This window comes from Hyla sarda, chromosome 12, assembly GCF_029499605.1.
Source record: "Hyla sarda isolate aHylSar1 chromosome 12, aHylSar1.hap1, whole genome shotgun sequence".
Classification (NCBI taxonomy): Eukaryota; Metazoa; Chordata; class Amphibia; order Anura; family Hylidae; genus Hyla; species Hyla sarda.
In genome coordinates, this window is record NC_079200.1 from 80,810,914 (window position 1) to 80,836,155 (window position 25,242).

The 25,242-nt window shown below is 43.1% G+C and overlaps 1 protein-coding gene across 1 annotated transcript in view; it reads right to left on the bottom strand.

Annotated features, from left to right (window-relative positions):
• Positions 1 to 25,242, bottom strand: part of PARD6B (par-6 family cell polarity regulator beta) — a 30,402-nt gene continuing 5,160 nt past the window's right edge. The window contains exons 2-3 of the mRNA XM_056549216.1: positions 15,334 to 15,556; positions 1 to 900 (exon numbers count right to left, since the gene is read on the bottom strand). Of these exons, the coding sequence (XP_056405191.1) occupies positions 65 to 900; positions 15,334 to 15,556 (1,059 nt within the window). The 3' untranslated portion in view covers positions 1 to 64. The remainder of the gene's footprint in view (positions 901 to 15,333; positions 15,557 to 25,242) is intronic.

Sequence of the window (25,242 nt, forward strand, 5' to 3'; positions counted from 1 at the left end):
AAATAAAATAATAATTATAATATGTGCAACGAGGCAGCGCCAGTCGCCACGTCCGATCTGGCGTTCACAGTGTAATAATGGTGCCATCTTCTTCCAAGATCTTAGTGTCGTGGTTATGCCCAATGTGGTCCAGGCTGCCAGAGCTGGCAGATAAGTGTGTGCGATATGTGGATGATATAAATCCATTCTGTGAAGTGTCATGGTAAGAGTTATGTTGAGTTAAGGAATCCAGGCTCTCAGTGGATGGCGCCGCTCTGGGGATGACTGAGGTGCTGCCCTCCTCTATAATAATATCCTCGTCATCACTCTGTGCCTCCTCAGGATGGAAGTTCTGGATGATCTGTTGTGGGGGAAGGTTGCTGTATGCACTTGTGCTGCTGTCAGTTGACTGCCCAGAGCTTCCAGAGTTCCTGCTGTTCCGTACCACGTTGTTGCGCTGGTTGGCCGGCCGCACTGTAATGATGAGGTTGTGACTGTTTGCTATCATCATGTCTGTAACCTGATCCAGGCTTTTCCCAGAAACTTCAATTCCGTTAACTTCGAGAACTTCGTCATTGACCGCTAATAATCCGGTGCTTTGGGCAAGTCCTCCAGGAACAAGCCTGGATATAAAGATGCCTGGCACTTTCTCCAAGCCATGTGGTGTCACGCGGACACTGGAGCCATCCCGGATGTAGAAGCCCAGAGGTTTCTCCATTCCATGTTTGTACAGTCGCACTCTGCGGTGAGTTTCAGGGAGAATGTCGACATCGATAATAGAGGAAACTGGCCTGAAGTCGCTGGGCATCCCAATAACAAGATGGGTTTTTTTCTTGTTGATATCTGGGCGCAGAACTGTGGTAAGTACATTCTTCTTTTTGGTCAGAGTATCCGTGCCAAAGGCACTGTAGTCTGCTTCTTCTGTAGAAGAGAAAGTCAGAATTTTACAATTAGCACAAGAGAGAAAATATAATGTAAGAATAATGTGTACAGGACGAGTCTCCTCTCTACCAGCCCTGATAAAACTTCTAATAATTCCAAGAGTCTGGCCTCCTGGAGACCACCAGGGCCATATCATTGTAAATTCGGGGTCTACATCATAAGGGGGTGATATTCTGGTACTGACAATGACACAGCTGTCAGGGACGTCAATGACAAAAGGACTGCATTTTGTTTATAATTTTTGTCCCATTCTGAATGATCAGGAGTCTGGTTAGACACAGCAGAGTCTTGTAGTTGTTATCACTGACAATTCCTGTTTTACTTTAAAGCCGCAGGATCTATAATATGAATTATATATATGCTCGGGGAGATTGTTACTGTGCCGCAAATGAAGGTGAAATTAGAGGCCGAATACGTATAACCTGAGCCAAGAAAACAAACACTCTGGGCTGCAGGAATACACTGCTTCATTGTTTACAGTGAGAGGCTAAAAACAGCTGAAGGCCTGTTACAATAGATCAGTATAGGCAATTCTCATGAGCTTGACACAGCTACAATAACCCTACACTCCAGGATCAGGCAAAACGAGCACATCCGCTGCATAAGTAGGACTAGGACAGGGCAGCTTTCTAACTTTTCAATTTTATAACAGGAACGTTCTCATTAAATGGAAGCAAGCAGAGATTTTGTACAGTAAATTAAGTAGAAGCAAGCAGAGATTTTGTACAGTAAATAAAGTAAAGGAAGGACTTTTTTTAAGAAAGGAAATTTTGGTGCACACTTGTTTGTCAAAGTGTTTTGCTACTTTTTTTTTCTCCCCTAATATGTTGCTCCTGCCTATTTATTATTTTTTATGGGGGCTGGGCTTAGCAGAAAAGGTATGGCCTCAGGAGGGAGAAGAAAAATATAAAAAATAAAAATAAAAAAGACCATTAAAGAAATTGCCATCTAACTTCAGTGTACTTTTCATAAGACTGTGCTATATAATCTCTTTACTAAGTTTCTCCAAAATATGTTAGAAAGTTGCAGAAAGTAGACGGGCACATGATGCTCACGCATGTTGCAGTAAACGGGAGCGGTAGTCTTGTACTTTATCTGAATTTCATGTGTAGTTATCACAAATATTCAGTAATTCATTATAAACCAGTTTACAGCAAACCGATGAGGATTTGTGGCAATACAGATACGGTACAAGGCTACTACTTACTGTTACGGAAACTTGTATGCGCACCCTTAGTGACCTATACATGGTGAGAAGAAGCATTTACAATACAGAGCAGAAAACACACACAGTTTCTCCCTGTCTAATAAGACTAGAGACTGTGGGTAAATAGAATCTGGCTGGACTGGTTGCAATACACAAACCTGGCAGAGACAAGGGGCTGCGCCTCTCACACTTTAGGGTTGTATTTGTTGGGCAACACATCTAGGTTAGGCTTACACGTCATTTATACACCTTTCTGTTATATCATTACCCGGTGAGTGCCGATTTAGTCACCGCTCACCTTTACCCCACATGACTGAGTGATGACATCACCAGGAAGCAAAAAACTATCCTGTAACCAGCATTCTATACTACCCCCCCCCCCATTAACCTAGAATCTGCAGATGTGACACACAACCTCACTGACTGGCAGAGTGGCATTCCTGGCAGTGTGCACCGACCAACCGACCCCTGGGAGATGCTACAATTATCCCAAATGTAGTGGCAAAGTTAAAGGAGTACTCTGGTGCAGAGTATTCCTGCTCCGTCCTGCCCGGGCTGCAAAAAAAAAGGAAATAAACCATCACTCACCTTCCTGGGTTCCCGCGGAGCGTCACTACAGCTGATCGGTCCTCCGGTACATCTTCTTCATACTTCCGTGTGAACAAAGCGTCACATGGCGTTCAGCCTATTATGGGCCGAGGCAGAACATCACAGCGGCCGGCGATAGGCTGAGCGCCATGTGACGCTTCGTTCACACGGAAGTATGAAGAGGATGGACCGGAGGACCAATCAACTGTAGTGGCGCTCCACGGGAACCCAGGAAGTGAGAGATGGTTTATTTCATTTTTTTGCAGCCCAGGCAGGACGGAGCAGGAATACTCTGCACCAGAGTACTCCTTTAAGATTATATCACCACCCCTATTATCCATCAGTAAAGCAGGGCTATGATCCCCTGGACCTATCAGATGATGCACAAGATATCTGCAAGAACTGGAAGGTTTTCCTTTAAAAAACAAATGCTTAAAAAGCTGCAAATACTGTTAATGTGCCTGGCTGTATGTGTAAGGCTGTGATAGGGCTCTACATCACCAGTATATGGTGGTATTACAGCAAAAAGTTATGCCAACACACTGTAGCAGGCTTTTTTTTTTACTTTAATGGGACTTACAGGCCCTCATTTACTATTGCAAACCCGACATGTTGCGAGCCAGATTCTGGCGCATCGGCCATCTGTCTGCGCCAGAATTGAAAAAACCACACTAACTCTCCATTTTACTAAGAAAACCCGAAAAAGGGGCGTGGCTGTCTGGGAAAGTGAGAGTGGTCACCGAAAAGGGGTTTGTTCCCGAAATTCACAAAAACCCAGCATATTTACTAAGGTTTCCACAGAAAATGTGGTGGATTTCAGCTGAGGAAAACCAGACAGATCAGAGCATGTGTAAAAAAAAAAAAAATAAAAAATAAATAAAAAGCAAAATGTAGGGAAACCTTAGTAAATACCATGGAAAATAAATTGTAGGGAATTAAAACCCATAAAGAAACCTACACAACACTCTTAGGCTAGGTTCACACTACGGAATCTCCGGGCAGAAAAATTCCGCCCAGAGATTCCGAGTGTGGCCAGCACAGACTGAATCAGTCGGCGCTAGGACCGCGCGGACACTGTGGTCTCCAATAGACTGCAATGTGTTCCGTGAGTATTTCTGCCTGAAGAAAGAGCAACGCCATTCTTCAGGCGGAAATTTCCAAGCGGATTTTCCGTTCACAAATTCCAAAGTGTGAATTTGTGAACGGAAACCCATTCATTACACTATACATTTTAGCAAGCGGAATTTCCGCCTGCAATTTCAAAGCGGAATGGCAGGCGGAAATTCCGTAGTGTGAACCTAGCCTTAGTAAATCAGGGCCAGAGAGTCTACTACTGACTACATTCATTACCTATTTAAATCGATAAATTAAAACTAACAAACCTACCTTTTAAATTCTGTATTACACACCACAAAACTGCATAATGGAAAGTACATTATGGTTGTACATAAAGTACTGAAACCTAATCCTTTTTTTTTACATTTTTTTTTTTTTTTAGGTTCACTGCTCGACACAGTGTTTCCAAACCAAGGTGCCCCCAGCTGTTGCAAAACTACAACTCCCAGCATGCCCGGACAGCCTTCGGCTGTCCGGGCATGCTGGGAGTTGTAGTTTTGCAACAGCTGGAGGCACCCTGGTTGGGAAACACTAGCTTGACATCAGTAAATGAGAGCACTTGGATCTCAGAGGAATGGATACAACTAAAACAAACCCTCAGCTATGAAAAGTATTCAGTCTTTACAGATTTTTAGCTTCTAAAGAACACCTCATAGGGGACATGTGCAATAGTATAAAGGTGACGGGGGGGTGACGGTCTGCACCATACCACACTGCAGTGAGCCTCACAACCTTCATGGGTTTCCTATGGTTTGTGTAATTGTTACACAAGAGTCGCTACCGATACAAAGGTTTGTTGCTGCATTACGCGCATTCCTCTGGAGCACTGCATACTGGGAGCCATAAAGCTTTAATTCAGGTTTGTTACTCATATACTTGACTATTAATGATAGAACTATGCGCCACAACAACCCCCATCAATCCACACACATGAATCACCCAATACTGGAAATGGGCAGAAATCCGCACCCCAGCTTAGAGGGTTCATCCTCCAGTGCAGTGAATGTTTCTTCTCTACACTGACGTTATCCATCGTGCAGGGCCGTGCCAGGAACCAGACATTCCTTAAAGTTTTACATTCTGTGCACTGGCTGCAACCTGACAGCCCCCAGACCACCTACTATCCCCTCTCTCCCAGACTATTACCGAAGCCTGGCAGGGAAAAAAACATCATCTTTCACTCTGACTCCTTTTTGCAATACGGTTGCCGTATCCGGTTTCATTGAAAAAAAACGTATCACAAACCGTATATATAGATATTTCATTGTAAACCGTATGCCAACCGTGGCATCAGGTCGGGTTTATATGGGTTTATACGTTTTTTAACGTTACACCAAACCGTAGTCTACTACGGTTTTGTGTCCTGGCCAAATACTGTATCTAGAGATGAGCGAACTTACAGTAAATTCGATTCGTCACGAACTTCTCGGCTTAGTTCAGCTTTCCGGTGCTCTGGTGGGCTGGAAAAGGTGGATACATTCCTAGGAAAGAGTTTCCTAGGACTGTATCCACCTTTTCCAGCCCACCGGAAAGCTGAACTAATTTATGCAGGAAAAGTCATCAACTGCCGAGCCGAGAAGTTCGTGACGAATCGAATTTACTGTAAGTTCGCTCATCTCTAACTGTATCCAACATGTATACTGTTATTATAAAATGGAGTTCTATGGTAACCGTATGTGCGTACGGTTACATCCGGTTTGCACAATACGGTTTTTAATAGATTTTTTTTTTTTGGGGGGGGGGGGAAATTCAATAAAAAAAAAGAACTTTATTTAAAATGTTGACAAACATAAAACCGTATCAGTTTTTTTTTCAAGGAAAACGTATTAAAAGGTATGCAAACGGACATCCGTTTTCAAACCGTATGCGGTTGAAAAAACGTGAGGGGGCATATATGGTTGCATACGTTTCGGTCCGGTTTGGAGACATACTTTTTTTGTACAGAAACGGGATCCGGGATGTGAATGCAGCCTTACAGGAGTCTAGAACTGTAATAGAATTCTTATCCCTAGTCACTTACATTTGGATTATAAATGCCCCCTCCCCCGTCACTAAGAGAGCTTGTTCCGTAAATGATAACCCATCAACACAATCCCAGATAAACCAAATGTACCCACAAATGTAATAAAAACAATGATGGGAAGCAAGGAGAAGCAGCGCCTCAGTGACATATTGCAGGACAAGGACAAATGCCCATCGCTGATGTCATAACAATGCCCGCAGCTGCAGCTTCTAGAATCAATATCGCAGCTCAGGAAGGAATACGCAGCAGGGATGGGGCAACCTCTTGTCCTTATGTGCCCTTTACCATGAAAGGAAACATTAATACCTGCTGGGCACCTGCCAGCTACACCCCATTAAATCTACTCCACTGTACGTCCCAGACTAGGAGTTCTAGTTTGCTCCATTATCTGCCACAGGAACAATGGGTTCTATTATACCATGCTGCTGTGCCAGTCAGCAGCCATACTAAATTATTATATATATATATATATGTATATATATATATATATATATATATATTATATATATATATATATATATATATATACACACACCAAGGCATGGCAACAAAAAGAAGAGGCAGCCATACTGGTTGTCACCCAGCTTTCCCCGACACACACATCAATAATTATTAATGAACACTTTTTTTAAACAACTGAAAAGAAAAGGACACATCAAAGGACTATGGTCTATGACACAGGGTTCTAAGCACAAGGAGCAGAGTCTGGCCGTGCCTCAAAGCAATTCCCAGCACATGAGGCCTACGAGGTGAGCAGCTGTAAAAAATTAAGAAAAAGTCACCAAATTACTACAAAAAACCCCCACCCTCTGCCCTGCAGGTTACAGTATTATAGACTCCGGGACAGCAAGGAATTTATATACAACTGGGAGGAAAGTCAAAGATTAACACCACAGGGAGGAAAAACCATGACAATATGGTGGGAGTCACTTACCTATACATTAAGAAAGCATACACCAAACAATGCACACTATACATATAAATACACTGCTCAAAATAAATAAAGGGAACACAAAACAACACAATGTAACTCCAAGTCAATGACACTTCTGTGAAATCACACTGTCCACTCAGGAAGCAACACTGATTGACAATCCATTTCACATGCTGTTGTGCAAATGGAACAGACAACAGGTGGAAATTATAGACAATTAGCAAGACACCCCAATAAAGGAGTGGTTCTGCAGGTGGTGATCACAGACCACTTCTTAGTTCCTATGCTTCCTGGCTGATGTTTTGGTCCCTTTTGAATGCTGGCGGTGCTTTCACTCTAGTAGTAGCATGAGATGGAGTCTACAACCCACACAAGTGGCTCAAGTAGTACAGCTTATACAGGATGGCACATCAGTGTGAGCTGTGGCAAGAAGGTTTGCTGTGTGTCAGCGTAGTGTCCAAAGCATGGAGGCGCTACCAGGAGACAGGCCAGTACATCAGGAGATGTGGAGGAGGCATCAAGGGCAACAACCCAGCAGCAGGAGCGCTACTTCTGCCACCTCTGCCTTTGTGCAAGGAGGAGCACTGCCAGAGCCCTGCAAAATGACCTCCAGCAGGCCTCCAGTGCATGTGTCCACTCAAACGGTCAGAAACAGACTCCATGAGGGTGATATGAGGGACCGACGTCCACAGGTGGGGGTTGTGCTTACAGCTCAACACTGTGCAGGACGTTTGGCATTTGCCAGAGAACACAAAGATTGGCAAATTCGCCACTGGCGCCCTGTGCTCTTCACAGATGAAAGCAAGTTCACACTGAGCACATGTGACAGACGTGACAGAGTCTGAAGACGCCATGGAGAACGTTCTGCGGCCTGCAACATCCTCCAGCATGACCAGTTTGGCGGTGGGTCAGTAATGGTGTGGGGTGGCATTTCTTTGGGGGGCCGCACAACCCTCCATGTGCTTGCCAGAGGTAGCCTGACTGCCATTAGGTACCAAGATCCTCAGACCCCTTGTGAGACCATATGCCAGTGCGGTTGGTCCTGGGTTCCTCCTAATGCAAGACAATGCTAGACCTCATGTGGCTGAAGTGTGTCATCAGTTCCTACAAGAGGAAGGTATTGATGCTATGGACTGGCCCGCCCGTTCCCCAGACCTGAATCCGATTGAGCACATCTGGGACATCATGTCTCGCTCCATCCACCAACGCCACGTTGAACCACAGACTGTCCAGGAGTCTCCACCTCATCAGGAGCTTGCCCAGGCATTGTAGGGAGGTCATACGGGCACGTGGAGGCCACACACACTACTGACCCTCATTTTGGCTTGTTTTAAGGACATTACATCAAAGTTGGATTTTGAGTGCGACTCCATATCCAGACCTCCATGGGTTGATAAATTTAATTTCCATTGATAATTTTTGTGTGATTTTGTTGTCAGCACATTAAACTATGTAAAGACGAAAGTATTTCATACGATTGTTCATTTAGATCTAGGTGTTATGTTAGTGTTCCCTTTATTTTTTTGAGCAGTGTACATACAACCATGGCATATGCATACATTAGATCAACACATTCAACAATACACGCAGACACAAATACAACAGTGGCAGATGTTGGGGGAACAGGGCTCCTCCATAAAAGATTAGGCTGAGTGTTTTTTTATAAAGATGGCCAAATACTCAAAGTCTCTCCCCTCACTATGGGATCCACAGCATTTGCAAAGCAACCAGAGGGACAGAGTAGCCCAACCTCTTTTTTTTCTCTAGTAAGGTATGGGTCACCCACACTCTGGATATAGGGGGAGCAGTGATGTGAATCAGAGCAAGAAGGGGCCCAATTCTTCTCTGCTATGGGATTCTCTCTTGGCATACATGCAGTATACATATAAAAGCACACAATATCCATCCATATATATACAATGCATTTAGAAAGTCTTCAGATCCTTCCTCTTTTAGTTATGGTGTGGACTTATGCTAAAGTCAACAAAATTCAAGTTTTTCCACCTAACAAAATTATAGAACGTCTTGAAAAAATTTTTAAAGAGGAAAAACTAAAATATTGCAGTGACGTAGGTATTTATACCCTTTACTAGTCTCAGGCTCTGCCTGGGCTACTCACGGACATTCATAGAGTTGTCAATAATCCACTCTAGTGTTGTCTGCCTGGCTTTTCCCCCCCTATGAGATGGTTGTATACCAGCTACTCTTACTCATTTAATACTGTTATTACCTTTGACTATGTACACTATAGACCTTATATTATTGAGTTCGACTGGCTCTCATGATTTTTGATTCTCTCTGCCGGTCTTTTTATGGTTACAGTATCACAATATTGTTGTTTGCGCACATTTTGCGAGTATCTATGCAGCATTAAGGGGTTAATAGAGGTATATGTTACTTTGGATAGGGAGTTCTGACATTATATCTACACCCATATCCTGGGGTCTCCCTGCTGTAATGTGGCTCAGTATGAGCCTTTTTAAGTGTTTTTATTCTTGTTTGTCTTTTTTGCTGATTTTGTATTTCATGTATTCTTAATAAAATGTATTATTCTCTTTTACTACACATTCTTTTGGGTGTGCATCTGTTATAGCATTGGTCTTTATTTGGATTTGCAGTATAAAGACTTTCCATTGCAACTTTTTCTTTAGAAGCTTTTTTTTCCCCATAAATTGGAAGCTATGCCGTAGTCTGGTTAACCTTTTACAGTGGTCATGAGTTTATCATGTAGATTTGAGACAAGTCGCACACCAGCCCAGACCTGGCTTACAAAACAGGTCGTAGACAGCATATTTAAAAAGTTGCACATTTTGGGTTAAAAAGGTTGCAGAAAAAGTCACAGGGTATGAACCACACAAAGTGGTGTACTGAAGTGAAATTTCTAAAAGATGTGTACTACCACAATATTTATCACATTTTAAGAAATAAAACACTTTAATAAATTTGGGGCACGTACACATTACCACCACACACAAATAAAAAGGTGTAGATAAATAGTTCACCTACTCCTCTCTGGATAAATTCCCACTATTGTCTTGTTGGAAGCTAAAACTTGGCCCAGAGCTCTCTGGATGAGATTGATATTAGGAATTTCTGTATTTTGCTCCAATTAAAGGGGTACTCTGGCCCCAAGACATCTTATCCCCTATCCAAAGGATAGGGATAAGATGTCTGATCGCGGGGTCCCACCGCTAGGGACCCCGCAATCTAGCATCCAGCACCCACCTGTAAGTACTGCCAGAAGCGCTGGAGGTGCTCAGTCTTTTGCCTCCTGATCACAGGGACGGATTATCGTGATGTCACAAATCCGCCCCGTGTGATGTCATGCCCCGCCCCCTCAATGCAAGTCTACGTCACGATAATCCATTCCCGTGGTCGGGAGGCAAAAGACTGAGAACCTCCAGCAGTACTTACAGGTGGGTGCTGGATGCTAGATTGCGGGGTCCCCAGCGACAGGACCCCTACGATCAGACATCTTATCCCCTATCCTTTGGATAGGGGATAAGATGTCTTGGGGCCGGAGTACCCCTTTATGCTTCCCTTCAACCCTGACCAGTCTTACTATGGCAGCCGCTGAAAAACACCCCCTTAGCATGATGCTTCCACCGCTATGCTACACTGTAGGAATGATATTGGGCAGGTGGTTAGCAGACATGATGCTTAGAATAAAGGCCAATAACAATCTATGTTTCATCAGACCAGAGAATCTTTGCAAAAAAATCCCTCTGAGGCTGTGAGGACAATCTCCAGGCTGCTTTCATGTGTCTTTTACTGAAGAGAGGCTTCTTTTTGGCCATAAAGCACACAAGTGCTGCAGTGATAGGTGACCTTCTGGAAGTTACTCCCAACTGCACACAGGATCTCTGGAGATCAGCCAGAGTGACCATTGGGTTCTTGGCCATCTCTCTTATGAAGAGGCCCTAGTTTAGTGTGGCGGCCAGCTCTAGGAAGAGTCCTGGCTGTTCCACCTTTCTTCCATTTAATAATTATAGAGGCTGCTGTGCTCTTGGTAACTTTCAGTGTAGCTCTTTGCCCTCTACTCCAGATCTGAAGCTCAGCGCAATCCTGTCTCTGAGCTCTACAGGCAGCTCTTTCTACCTCATGGCTTGGTTTTTGCTTTGATATACATTGTCAGCTGTGAATATATTTGCAGGGAGAAAAAAAATCTAAAGTTCTGTTTTCACTTTGTATGTTTGTATGTGTGGATATACCACACAATGACATTGGTACAAAACAGCCACACACACACACACACACACACACATCTATATATATGTGTGTGTCCATGTGACACAGAAAACATTGACATTTGGCTGCTTTGTGGGGCAGTTCTTGGTGGCAACATATCGGCGTATGTGGTATCACACAGCAGGACAGAGCAGTGCTGATGACTGCAGGGACCACGGCAGTGGATAGTATTACTGCAATGAATGGATGGACAGGACACCTGCACTCCGCCGCTCATCCTTTATTCAGAGGCTGCTTCTACAACTATGAAATCCACACGGAACCCATCACCCAGCGCAGACAAACAGCAACATGTATGCCGACAGTGAACAACAGGGGTTCATGTAAACACACAAACTGGGAGAAGGAATGTACAGGAATGATGCTGGGGTCTTTACTTGCATACAGAAATGGTTCCACTCCCCCTGACAACTATGGGGGACATTTATTAAAGCATTTAGTAGTTTGTTTTTTTTTGCTTAAAATTGTCGCAAAAAAGTCACATGTGCGACTACTCTATTTTTTGTGCAACTTTTTGATTATGCAGTGATTTTTGACTTGCAGTGGTCAGAGATTTATCAAGTGCGAAAGTAGGAAAAAAGGCGCATTACAGGAAAAAGAACCTACTAAATTTATTCCAGCTCAGACATGGAGGAGAAAAAGCCACTACCAAAGCAAAAATAGAAAAAGAAAATTGCTTACGTGAAAGACATTTATCAACAGGCTGAAACCAGTTGATAAATAAGTCGCACATAAGCAAAAACATAGTAAGAAAAAAAGAACTAAAAAAGGATTACATAAGAAAACATTGATAAATGTTCCCCCCATATTCCCTCATCCGAACACAGGTGACAGAGAAGCTGGAATCAAATTCCATAAGTCTGAAGCCCCATTATCACAAGGCGGTTCTCCTTAACCCTTTAGCATCACTTTAGGGCTGTCAAGAAGGAAGATGTCCCACGAATCTTGAATTACCAGGTAAGCATGTCTGAGAAGAATTCCCTCAGCAGAAAACCTGTCCTCCAAAGATTCATAAAAGTTGTTCTACAACTGGAGATGGTAAAAATAAACCAAGCAGTAAATTCCATCATTCACACCAGTCACAGACTGAGTCTGACAATCTTCAGGTGCCACTGTCATGAGACACCAGCACTTTAATAACATGCCCATGGGGGAGGAGATAACCATTGGATTGTACAGGGTTCTGCTACCTTATAATCTAGTGTTGCCGCTTCACTGTAACAAGCCCATCAACCATGTGAGCAGGATGAACGGGGAGATTTAAAGGGGTACGCCGGTGCTTAGACAAGATGCCTGATCGCGGGAGTCCCGCTGCTGGGGACCCCCGGGATCTTGCACGCGGCACCCCGTTTGTAATCAGTCCCCGGAGCGTGTTCGCTCCGGGGACTGATTACAAACGGGGTGCCGCGTGCAAGATCCCGGGGGTCCCCAGCGGCAGGACCCCCGCAATCAGGCATCTTATCCCATATCTTTGGATAGGGGATAAGATGTCTAAGCACCGGAGAACCCCTTTAAGAAAACCTGTGCAGAGGAAAAGTTGACCATAGCAACAAATCAGATTTATTTTTCAAAAGGCCTTGTTAAAAATGAAAAAAAGCGATCTGATTGGATACTATTGTCAACGAGTCCACTTTTCCTCTCCACAAGTTTTGAGAAGTCTCCCCCATTGTCCAACAGAAAGTTGCAGGGCTTCAACAACGATGAAGCTTTACACCTAAAGATTGGACCTGCTTATGTGCCGGCTTATAGCTAGGAAGGCTCCTCGGGGCCTGTGTGTTGCCATCAGTGGCCCGAGGATAACCAGGGCTGTGTTATGGCATCTGTGCATCACCCACATACACATAGAAGAGTCACCAGGCAACATTACAAACACTGCCCCTCTACACCCATGGGGCCTTGCTGCACACACGCTCTTCTTACAGCTAAACCCTTTTTGCATCTTCTTCAGAAGCCCCACAGGCACCACAATATTTTATTACTGAGGATTCTCACAATTTACATTGACTTTTCTCTATGCCCTTCAGCTGTAAAGTGCAATCTACAGGCTCCTTCATACTGAGCTTACACTTGCACAAACAGAACTAAAGTAAAGTTAGAATGATAAGATGGAGAGCAGGGAAGAACGTAAATCCGTATATGAACGCACATTTATAACTACCGTATATACTCGAGTATAAGCCGAGTTTTTCAGCAGGGACCGTCCGGTGGGGAGGGTTAGTCCTTCCGGGCTGTCCATTTTCACCGGGAGGCCCTGTTCTCTGATCCGGCCCCATTCTAGTGACGTTGCCTTGACGCCGCCGCACAGGGACGTCCGTGCGCAGGGGCCGGCCAGGAGTGGAGAAGAGGGCCTCCCAGTGAAAATGGACAGCCCGGAAGGACTAACCCTCCCCACCGGACGGTCCCTGCAGCATAGATGGCCCGGACCAGCTCACCCTTCCTTCCCACCAAGGGGAGGTGAGTAGAAAACTAAAGGGAGTCTGGATGATGATGAAGGCCGCTGTGGTCTTCAACCTGCGGACCTCCAGATGCTTCAAAACTACAACTCCCAGCATGCCTGGACAGCCGATGGCTGTCTGGGCATGCTGGGAGTTGTAGTTTTGCAACATCTGGAGGTCCGCAGGTTGAACACCACTGAATTGAAGGGATTGACAGGCGGTGATGATGAAGGGGGGGGATGACGACGAGGGGGATGATGACAGGGTGATGATGACGGGGGTGTTAATGACGGGGGGTGTGGATGATGTCATGGGGGGGGGGGGGGATGATGTATTTCCTACCCTAGGCTTATAGTCGAGTCAATTACTTTTCCTGGGTTTTTGGGGTGAAATTAGGGGCCTCGGCTTATATTCGGGTCGGCTTATACTCGAGTATATACGGTAATTCAGAGTCAGAAAGATGAGCGATAACCCTTCCCAGGTACTGTATGAGGCCATAAGTAGTTGTAGTTGTCCCCTAACATCAGATACCAGTGTCATAGCACAAGAGGGGGCTCACAGATGACTGGGTATATATATATATAATCCTTATGGTGACGTGAATACAAACTTCAATTGTGGTAGTCCATTACGTATTGAAACTTTGTAAACAATATACATAATGATGGGTTCCTTGGCCTGGAAGAGCCAATCTGCAAAAGTTGCCCTAAGGCAGAATCCATATTGGATCCGGAACTTGTCGTGTGAAAGAAACTCAACTGTGTGGACGATTGCAACATCTAGCTAGTACAGTAATATAATCATTCCATTATACGTGATGGCTTAAGGGAACGAGAGACAGCCAGTCAGACCTGGCAAACACAAGCATGACCCACCACTCAGTGTGTGAATATACATATATTTCCATGGTCTTGGGAATGTGAAACATTAGATCGTGTCCCAGGACAACAAGTCAGCTGTGAATGGTTGCTATTGGCAAAACCAGAGAGTTAGTTTCAGGGAACATAAATCTGGGCCATTGTTTTCAGTCTCTTTGTTACACCTTTTTGAGAGTTCGGCATTAAGAAATAACTTTCGGAAACTATTTTGTCCAGCTTTTTTTTTTTAAACACTGAATGGCAGATCATTCTTGATATACCGAAGGCGAGCGAGGCTGATTGGCCATTCAGGGCTTCAGGAAACTTGGGTGGTGACTCCTACAGATCATCACATGCTCTTTAAATCTCTGGTTGAACCATAAGTAAATACAAAGAAAGATTAATAGACCAGAAACTCCCGACACCAGGGAGAACATAAGAAAACACAAAGTAACTAAAGTCTGCACGTCACTCCAGACATAACAGCAGTGACTGCGCAAAGAAGCGCTGAGCTACGCAGGATGCACATGTGGGAGGTTGTTTATCTACCAAAGCAATGAAATTAATAAAGTTACTAAACGTTTTCTAAAAAGGGAAGAAACTAAAAACAAAGTTACATCAAGGTCCAGTGCACAGTGCCAGTTCACTGCCCTACCCACAGCACGAGATCACCGCTGTGCCCACCACACTGAATACAACACTAAGGATGCACAGGCATTTTTATGTAAACTATAGCGCTCATGTACAGGTTTACAAAAACGTACCGAGACTTGCATGTGACGAATAGATGGACCCCTTAAGGAAACAGACTATTTTTGCCTTATGGATAGAGCAAATTCTATTTTTGTTTTTTCCTCCTCATCTTCTAAAAGCCACAACTCTTTTATATTTCCATCCATAGACCCATATGAAGAGAAGAGGGGGGGGGGGGGGGGGGGACGTAGAGACTGTTCTAGCTGAACAGGTAGAATAAAGCCAAGGTTAAAGCCTGCACCAGATGTTACCTTTTCTCTGTAGAAATATCCGCAGCAAGGGGTTGGCGGTGGTTATTGCTTTGTGGTAGTTGTCATCGTTGTTAATAGGAAGAAGGTCTCCGTGGATATCTGCATATCCCACCAACACATCCACGTTGGGGATTTTATGCACGTGTTGTAACAATCCATAGAACTCTTCAAACTTTCCAGGCTTAGACCTTTCCAAAGCGAAACGTCGGAATTCTGCACCAAACTGTAAAGACAAAAGTGACATGTCAAAAAGTTTACTTGTCAGTATTACTTCTTAATACCAAAACTGGCCTACAGATCCCAGCCCCCTCCACCAAGCCAAATCTACCCAGGAGGCTAAATATTGCATTCTAATAGTAACTAGGGCAGCTGTAATCCAGCTTTCTAGAGAACCTGAATGGTGCAAAAAAAAATTGCTTACTGCTTTGCCTGTGTACCTGGTAGTCATCACTAAAGTTGTTGTATTTTCTGGGTGCACCAGGAGGCACTGGATGAACAATCACAAGTTCTGCTCAGAGGGGGGAAGGAGGCAGCAGTGTATGAACTTGTGGGAGTGCACAGAACAGGTTGAAAGCAATGGGGGGCGAGAACTATAGGCAGAATCAAGAGGGATCAATAGGTTTATGGTTTCATGGTTCCTGATAAGCACCCAATCAGGATGCATGTAACTAGCAGATCCCGTTGACACACAGTCTCTCTGTTTTCGTGGAAATGTCATAAATCCATTGTTTTGCACGAGACACCCCCCTGTCTGTCGTCAGCTGTGTACGTCCCGTTACCTTATTCCGCTCCAATGAGACACACCTATGTGTGACTAAGAGGTCAATGCACACATACTGCCTGTACTGAGAAGGACAATGCCGAAAGCCTGAGTCAGGCAGATAAACACCGAACGCGCAAACACTGAGGCTTAAGGCAAATACCTTGCTGTGCCTCATCTGCTGCACTCACCACTGCAGGTATGCAGCTCACAAACTCTGATTAACTCCTCAAGCTCCCAGAATAATAATATATGGCCTATTAATAGCAGAGAACATGGCAGGAATACAGTAAACAGTGAAGGAATTTCTGGTTTACTGCTCCCCAGTTATGTGCGGGGTGAACCCTTTAATTTTCTATTAACGGCTGAATGGCGAGGTCATATGAAAATGCAGCCAAACTGGATGAGGCATTTGTTAATCCGGTCACAGACAGAGGAAAGCATGGAGGAGTGAATGAACAGAGTAAAGCAAATCTAGGACACACAGATAGATATGAGATAGATAAATAAATAGATATGAGATAGATAAATACACACACGATATACAGTATAAATGTGAGCTTCATGCTAAAACCTCCCCGCACTGAGCAGACTCTTAGGAGTGCTGAGCAGGGATGATCTGCAGCATTGAGTGACGGTTCTGCTGCATGAAACATGGAGGTTAATAAACAAGCGATCAGCGCTCACAAGTTACTGAGGAAACAAAAACCACATTATAGTCTTCCAAGAATGGATAATGTGCTGTAAAAATAGCAGCTTATTACAGCTAGAGCAGGCATCAAAGTGTATATATCTGTGTACCTGCAGATGCGTATACATTCGTGTCACCGATTCAGAAAATTATTCTCATTTCCTCTACATCAGGCTTTTTTGCCTTCTTTGGATCAACACTGTAGGATGAGGAGTAACCATACATTTGTAACCTTTCTATGAGTATGTGTGTTTCTGTATGGTACTTTAAATACGTGTAGTATGTAACTGTATATAGATGTGCATATATTTGTTTGGACCCAAGATACTTGTATGTGTCAACATTGAGAAGTTGCCTTGTGGTCCCACAGACCAATGCACTTCATAATCCCCTTATGGTGAACCATGCATATTCGACACTAACGCTGGCCAAACATCCAAAATCGTTGGCAGCCGACATCTCTTTTCCAATCCCCCCCAATACACACTCAGCAGACCGTGCAAATGTTTTCAATAGGAAACCGGGAGAAATCTGCTGCCAGACTTCTCTGCCATAAACACACTTCAGGCTCCTCTGTCCCTATACCATACATTCACGCCAGCAAGAACAACCTGAGAACAATAGGATTATGCAGTTGAAGTCCAACATGCCTGAAGCTTCTTTCCCCTGATATCTGCTGTCAGGAAACTACCTCAGCTAAACACACTTATCTTTGTTCACATCACATATAAGTAATGCATTTAACTATACGCCAGGAAAAGCTTCTTCTATACATCGCACAACGTAACTTTAGGGCTCCATTTACCCAAAGAGCTTGGCTTCTGCTGGGCTGGTATACACAACATGGGAGATGGGTTTGAATACACACTATAACAAGGAAGGCTGATCTTGTAGTCAAAATGTAGTACAGTACATATCAATCTTTACATATTCGCTCACATGTGCGACAATACAAGGCCAAACATATTTGACGTCAAGTAGGACCAATGCGTACACAATGAGAAGCTAACAAGTTACCCAGAGCAACCAATCAGATCGCTTCTTTCATTTTACAGAGGCCTTGTTGAGAATGTAAGAAGTGATATGTTTGGTTGCTATGGGCAACTTTGCCTCTCCAGGGGTCTTGATAAATCTCCCCCAGTAATCGAGACTCCCCCTCCAGCCCCACACCGTTTCGGAACCTTCCTTTCTCAAGGGGGAAGTTAGCCTCATGTCTTCCCCCATCCTATTTATACTTGCTAAATGAGGGTCAACTCTGGTCACTGGTGTTCAGGTATAGTGGCACCCAAAGATACACTTCCGGGGGTTGCGCAACGCAGAGTTTTCAGTCGCTGGGCAGGACACATCTCCAAGCTGAAGCACCACATATCAAGTTGTATGCTTACCCCATTTCTAGACAGTAGCTATTTAATAATACTGTGTATGCATTTTACATTTATTTCTCATGACAATTACATGAAATATCCAAAAAAGGATCCGTGTGGGGGGGGGGGGGGGGGGATCTTTTTTATATTCCCCCTATGTATTCCATATTGATTTTTTTTTCAACGCCCCTAATTTTCAGATATTTTGGGTCACAATTATGCGGTATTAGGGGCCATAAAACCAAATGGTCTGAAAGGGCAATTACGTTTTTCTCCATTTTTATGATGAAATAAATGTATATCCTCTTGTATGTTTTCAACGTTATTTGTTTTGCCTTTATGTTTTATAGTGGTATAGCTTTTGATATGTGATATATTTGCAACATTTCCCCTCCCTATATCCTGTTGAGAAGAATACCAGTCACAGGGGTTCTACATCATATTACCATCTCAAAAAGTATTAAGTATAACGTCTATGGGGGAGATTTATCAAAACCTGTCCAGAGGAAAAGTTGCTAAGTTGCCCATAGCAACCAGATAGCTTCTTCCATTTTTTAAAAGGCCTCTGAAAAATTAAAGAAGTGATTGGTTGCTATGGGCAACTCAGTAACTTTTCCTCTGGACAGGTTTTGATAAATTTCCGCCTATAAGAGTATGAATTTTACTCTCTCATGTCACTTTACTGTATATATAAAATAATACAATCAGTACTTTTAATTTAACACTTGTCCCTTAATTATTTAGTAATTTGCACATTATTTTTTATTGCTAGCGTTTTTGAGTGTATTATAGTAGTTTATAATTGACTATGTATACATATTAATTTTCATATGTTTTTCAACATTAATATTTGTGGTCACTTGTACGTTTATATACAAATTTGGGAGATCAGAATCACATATTTTGCACTTTATTTGATATTTCATTAATTGTCACGAGAAAGTGTAAAATGCATACACAGTAGAGGAGATTCTCAAAAATAACTAATTTCTTTTCCAGGGATATTATTCACACCTTTTTAATTTTCTCCTCACATTTTCAAAGGTCTTTTGTGCTGCTTTGAAAATATGAAAATTCATTTTCGCGCTACTTTTTTTTCACGCCCCAAATAAAAAAAAATTGCAGCCATATTGGATTTTTTGTGCCAAATTTTACTTCACAGAAAATTCTGGCGGAAACATCTCACTAAGTATTCCATGGTTCCATGACAAGCAATAACTGTATAAATAAAACATTTCTGAGCTTAAATGTGAATGCAGGTGCAGTGACTAGAGATCAGCGAACTTACAGTAAATTCGATTCGTCACGAACTTCTCGGCAGTTGATGACTTTTCCTGAGTAAATTAGTTCAGCCTTCAGGTGCTCCGGTGGGCTGGAAAAGGTGGATACATTCCTAGGAAAGAGTCTCCTAGTACTGTATCCACCTTTTCCAGGCCACCGGAGCACCGGAAAGCTGAACTAATTGATGCAGGAAAAGTCATCAACTGCCAAATATATATGGGGTGAGTACACCTCTTCAGGTGTAACGGAGATTCAAGTTAGGCCATTTAGCACTCCGCGGGCTGGAGCCCGCGGAGTGCTAAATGGCCTAACTTGAATCTCCGTTACACCTGAAGAGGTGTCCTCTCCCCGAGGAAAGTACTGACCCCGTTTAAAGCCACAGGCCTCTCACGACAGCCAAGCCAGATCACCCTGCTCTGTACTGATGAGGGGCAAACACCCCGAAACAGCTTTCTGCAGATGGGTCCTCTTTCCTTCTGGAGAGAGTTCTGGCTTGGCATAAATCCCAATCAGTTCTGAGACTTCTTAAATGGAGCCTGAGCTGTTTTGCAGGACACACTACCTGTGAAGGTGGTGTGGTGAGCTAATTTAAATATAATAATTATTTTTAATTACTTTAACACCTTTTCCCAAAAAAAACTAAGAAAAAAGTTAAAGAAACTAACCGTTTCTGGTGTGAAATTTTTGATGTAAACTGGAGTCTCACCCTTTTGAAAATATCATGTAAATAGATGTGGACACGCCCAATTTTACTAAACTGACTAGTGTAAACCGCAGCACAAAGCTCTGAAAATTTGGTTGACACCAGTGTTATCACATAGCCCTTTGAGATAGGAAGGTTCCGAAACAGCTTAGGGGTGGAGTATCTGTTACTGTCCCCAATATGGATGATATTTTCTTCATACTAGCACTTTATGGTAGACATATTCTCGTTGTTAGCTTATCACTGTGTATGCATTGGTCCTACTTGAAGTCAAATATGACTGGCCTTGTATTGTTGCACAATATGTAAAGATTGATATGTAGATTGATGTAAAGATTGATATGAGCTAATATGTAAAGACTGATATGTACTGTATAAAATTTTGACTACAAGATCAGCCTACCTTGCTATGCTACAGCGTGTGTATGAATTTCAAATGTATGTACAGTGAGACCCATCTCCCATATTTCATGAGTCTCCTAATACTTGTACTGTAATCAATATATTTTTCATAGGTATGATACAATGTATGCATTTTAATTTCAAAGATTAAGGTTTATTTGAACTCTTTGTCGGTAGTGTAAAATGTATAGCAGAGTTCCTCTGATGTATAATGAGACTTTATTGACACCAAGATGACTGTAATTGTAGAACATGGATGGTGTATTTTTAAGGTGTAAAGTAAGGTTAGAAATTCAGAACATCTTCACATGTTCAATTTCTTCACTAAATGCCCCAAAATGACAGTCAAAACAGAATCTTTGCTAATGGATACAAAATCTATAAAAAAAAAAAAAAAAAAAGGAAAACAAACACTTTACATGCACATATGTATTTAGACTCTTTGCTTTGACGCTTGAAATGTAACACTGGGACTTCCCATTTATCTTTATTCTCACATACAGTATTATGCAGAGATTTGATGCGCAGGATATGAAGTTGTGTTCAGTCATTTAATTGACATTGAAATCTGCAACAGAAAATCCTGCGCATTAAATCTGCGAAGAATACTGTACGTGTGAATAGACCATAAAGGGGTTTCTACACCTTGAGTTAACCGTGCACAGAACCCTCCATATTTCTTAAATTGAAGAATCTTGGCTTTATGGCAGATCCACCAGAAAGAAGACTTCTCAGTATAAAAAGGACCTAAATGACTCCCAGCCTGAGAACTGATGAAACCAAAAACAAGCTTTCTAGCCTCAATTCTAAAGGTACGTTCACATGGCAGAATTTCCATGTGGAATTCTGCAGGAATATTTTGCTGCAGCAGAGTCCCACTGATACACTGTTCACGCGGTGAAATTACATGTCAGAAACAGCAGAAATGCTGATCCAGACGTCCGTGAAAAGAAGAGACTTGTCTATTCTTTTCGCGGATTTTGCTCAGAGATGCATGGCGCTTTTCAGAGCGGTCCTAGTGCCCGATGAATTAGTCAAATGTGCCGAAATTTCGCACATTTTACGCCGTGTGAACATGGCCTAAGTGTTATGTCTGGAGGAAACCAGGTCACATTCTTTTTATGAGGTATTGAGTGCAGAAGTATTAGGGATACAGGAATTCAGCTGATTCTAGCACAAGTGTGCAACATAAAAAAAAAAAAGAGTCTGAAGACTTTTCAGATGAATTGTAAGTTGCTGGCCATCTACATTTTGCTATGCAGAGGCATTCACAAAATAAATAAATCTATATATCTTTTTTTTTTTACATACAGTCGTAGTTTTTTTCCTAAGTTTTCACCCTTCGTCGAACCTTCCCGTATAGAAAAGGGAAACAGGTTTGAAGGAAATAGAAAATAGGCTGGAGTGGCGCTCCCAGGAGCGCCACTCCAGCGTCATTTCTATTTCCTTCACCCCCCCGTTACCCCTTTTCTATACGGAAAGGTTCGACGAAAGGTGAAAACATTGGAAATAACTACGACTGTATTCCTGGACGCGATCCTTTCTATGGGTCTGCAGAGAGCACGCTGCGGCTGAACCAGGTGAAACTGCCGACACACCAGAAAAGCTGTGTAAACGCAAGTTATGGTGTTGTGCCCACAGTACAACACAACCAGATGAGCGACACACCACATGTATGACTTCAATCCACATCCAGAGTAGCAGCACAGAGAGATTGTATTTTTTTGTTCTTTTTTTCTCTCTCCTATGTGATCCTTTTTTTTTTGACATGGGAGTTAGAGATGAGCGAAGTTACAGCGATTCGATTTGTCACGAACTTCTCAGCTCGGCAGTTGCTGACTTTAGCCTGCATAAATGAGTTCAGCTTTCAGGTGCTCTGTTGGGCTGGAAAAGGTGGATACAGTCCTAGGAGAGAGTCTCCAGCCCACCGGAGCACCTGAAAGCTGAACTAATTTATGCAGGCTAAAGTCGTCTCCAGCCCACCGGAGCACCTGAAAGCTAAACTAATTTATGCAGGCTAAAGTCGTCTCCAGCCCACCGGAGCACCTGAAAGCTGAACTAATTTATGCAGGCTAAAGTCAGCAACTGCCGAGCTGAGAAGTTTGTGACGAATCGAATCACTGTAACTTCGCTCATCTCTAATGGGAGTCTATAGGTAATGTAAGTACAACAACTATACAGTGACATAAGTCAGAGGTATATGTTGGCCAACGCTCACAAAATACACGTCAGATGTTACGTAAACTGAGTGGGACACAAGTGACTGTCATAGATGGCAGAGGGGAAGATGTGGTGGTGGTTCTGACAGTTATCTGTTTACAATCAGAATCACTTAATTAAGGTAAAGTAAACTCTTCCCGCGCCCTCGGGGGTTAGACACAATCTGATACATACAACCAGACAGGCTTTTGTTCTAAACATAGTCACCAGAAAGGCAGGACTGGAACAGCAGCATATCGCCCCAAGACGGATACCAGTAAATTCCACCAAACTGCTGCCCGGATGTGTTCCCATGGGTGTGAATGACACTGAACATTGAACTATACTGCCCACTGTTATGTCATAGTAACACTGTGTCCACCTGATGGGTCACTGCACAATGTCATATCCCTATTCTAGTCATATAACTGTATGGCAAGAAGCTTCGCCCCTTCCTAATGGCCACGCATTTCAATACTTGGAAATATCTGCTTACTGGGAGTGAACTGAAACATTTCTGTTTACATTCACAAACCTGAGGGTCCGTTACACTGTGTCAGCTTTGACAATCCTCTATGCATTGGACTTCAGGGTACCTCATTACATTGGAGCAAACCCTCAGCTGTGAAAAGCACAAGGTCTATATTGGTTTAAATTGTTGCAGAGCTTTATCTACATAACCCAACCCCTTCGATACTCTGTACACAAATCTGTTGTGCTGTAGACATTTTTCCAGGAACTTGCTACCTGTGTGCTGCAGGCTAAACGTGAAATATCAAAGGTTACAAATGAATAGAAATGGCAATGCAGGTAAATACACAAGATAAAGAGGTTTATGGAAAAATGGTCACAAGGTCACATACACCTGCGCCATGCTCCCTACTGCTCTACTGACTATAGAGACAATGTCGGGCCTGATCGTGAAGGCTAAAGGCTGGTCTGCAGGATGAGTGGTCTCTGTGGCAATGGTGGAACAGCTGTAAATTCATACTGAGTGTGCCAGCAGGGATATTGCCTGGATGAGATTGCATTTATTAACCCTGTGGGTTTCTTCCATCACTCGCCACCATCCTGGTACAAGAATTTCAGACGTTTGTTGGCCAGCAATTTCAGCTCTTACAGGTTAACACATCCCAAAGTAAAACATGGGATAGTGCCGACATGATTCCCCTCATTTGCCTCAATAGCAGTGGTCTCAAACTGCGGCCCTACAGATGTTGCAAAACTACAACTCCCAGCATGCCCGGACAGCCGTTGGCTGTCCGGGCATGCAGGGAGTTGTAGTTTTGCAACATCTGGAGGGCCGCAGTTTGGAGATCACTGCTCTATAGCATCTATGAATGACCATATGAATAGTAAAGTAGCAATCTTTGCAGATGAAACTAAACTCTGTAAAGCGGTAAACACAATAGAGGGCAGGGCACTGTTACAAATGGATCTAGATAGGTTGGAGGCTTGGGCTGAGAAGTAGCAGATGAGGTTCTACACTGATAAATGTAAGGTAATGCACATGGGGAGGAAATATCCGGCCTGGGATTATGTACTAAATAGGAGAACACTTGGGACGACTGACATGGAAAAGGATTTAGGAGTCTTAGTTAACAGTAAATTTAGCTGTAGTGACCAGTGTCGGGCAGCTGCTGCCAAGGCAAATAAAATCATGGGGTGCATCAATGGGGTATAGATGCCCACGACAAGGAAATAATTCTACCGCTGCACAAATCATTAGTCAGACCACACATAGAATACCGTGTACAGTACTGGGCACCAGTGTACAAGAAAGATATAGTGGAGCTGGAGAGGGTTCAAAGACGGACAACCAGGGTAACAGGGGGAATGGGAGGACTACAGTACCCAGAAAGATTATCAGAATTAGGGTTATTTAGTTTAGAAAAAAGAAGGCTTAGGGGAGAACTAATAACTATGTAGAAATATATCAGGGGACAGTACAGAGATCTCTTCCATGATCTATTTATACCCAGGACTGTATCTATAACAAGGGGGCATCATCTACGTTTAGAGGAAAGAAGGTTTCTACACCAGCACAGACGGGGGTTCTTTACTGTAAGAGCAGTGAGACTGTGGAATTCTCTCCCGGAGGAGGTGGTCATGGTGAACTCTGTAAAAGAGTTCAAAAGGGGTCTGGATGAATTTGGAGAGCAATAACATAGCTGGTTATGTATACTAGATTTATAGGGACAGAATGTTGATCGAGGGATTTATTCTGACGCCATATTTGGAGCCGGGAAGGAATTTTTTACCTCTAGTATGAGGGTTTTTTGCCTTCCTCTGGATTAACTCAGTAGGGACTCATTAGGTATATAGGTTGAACGTGATGGACTCTGGTCTTTTTTCAACCTTATGAACTTTGTTACTATTATCTGTGCAATGTGCAAGAACATAACCAAAACAAAAAAAACAAGTATCTGTATGAACTGCTGCTGCACTAAAGTCCGATGCTTTACAGTAGGTGCAGAGTCCAGGGCACACAGCTTTCACCTGGTCTCCT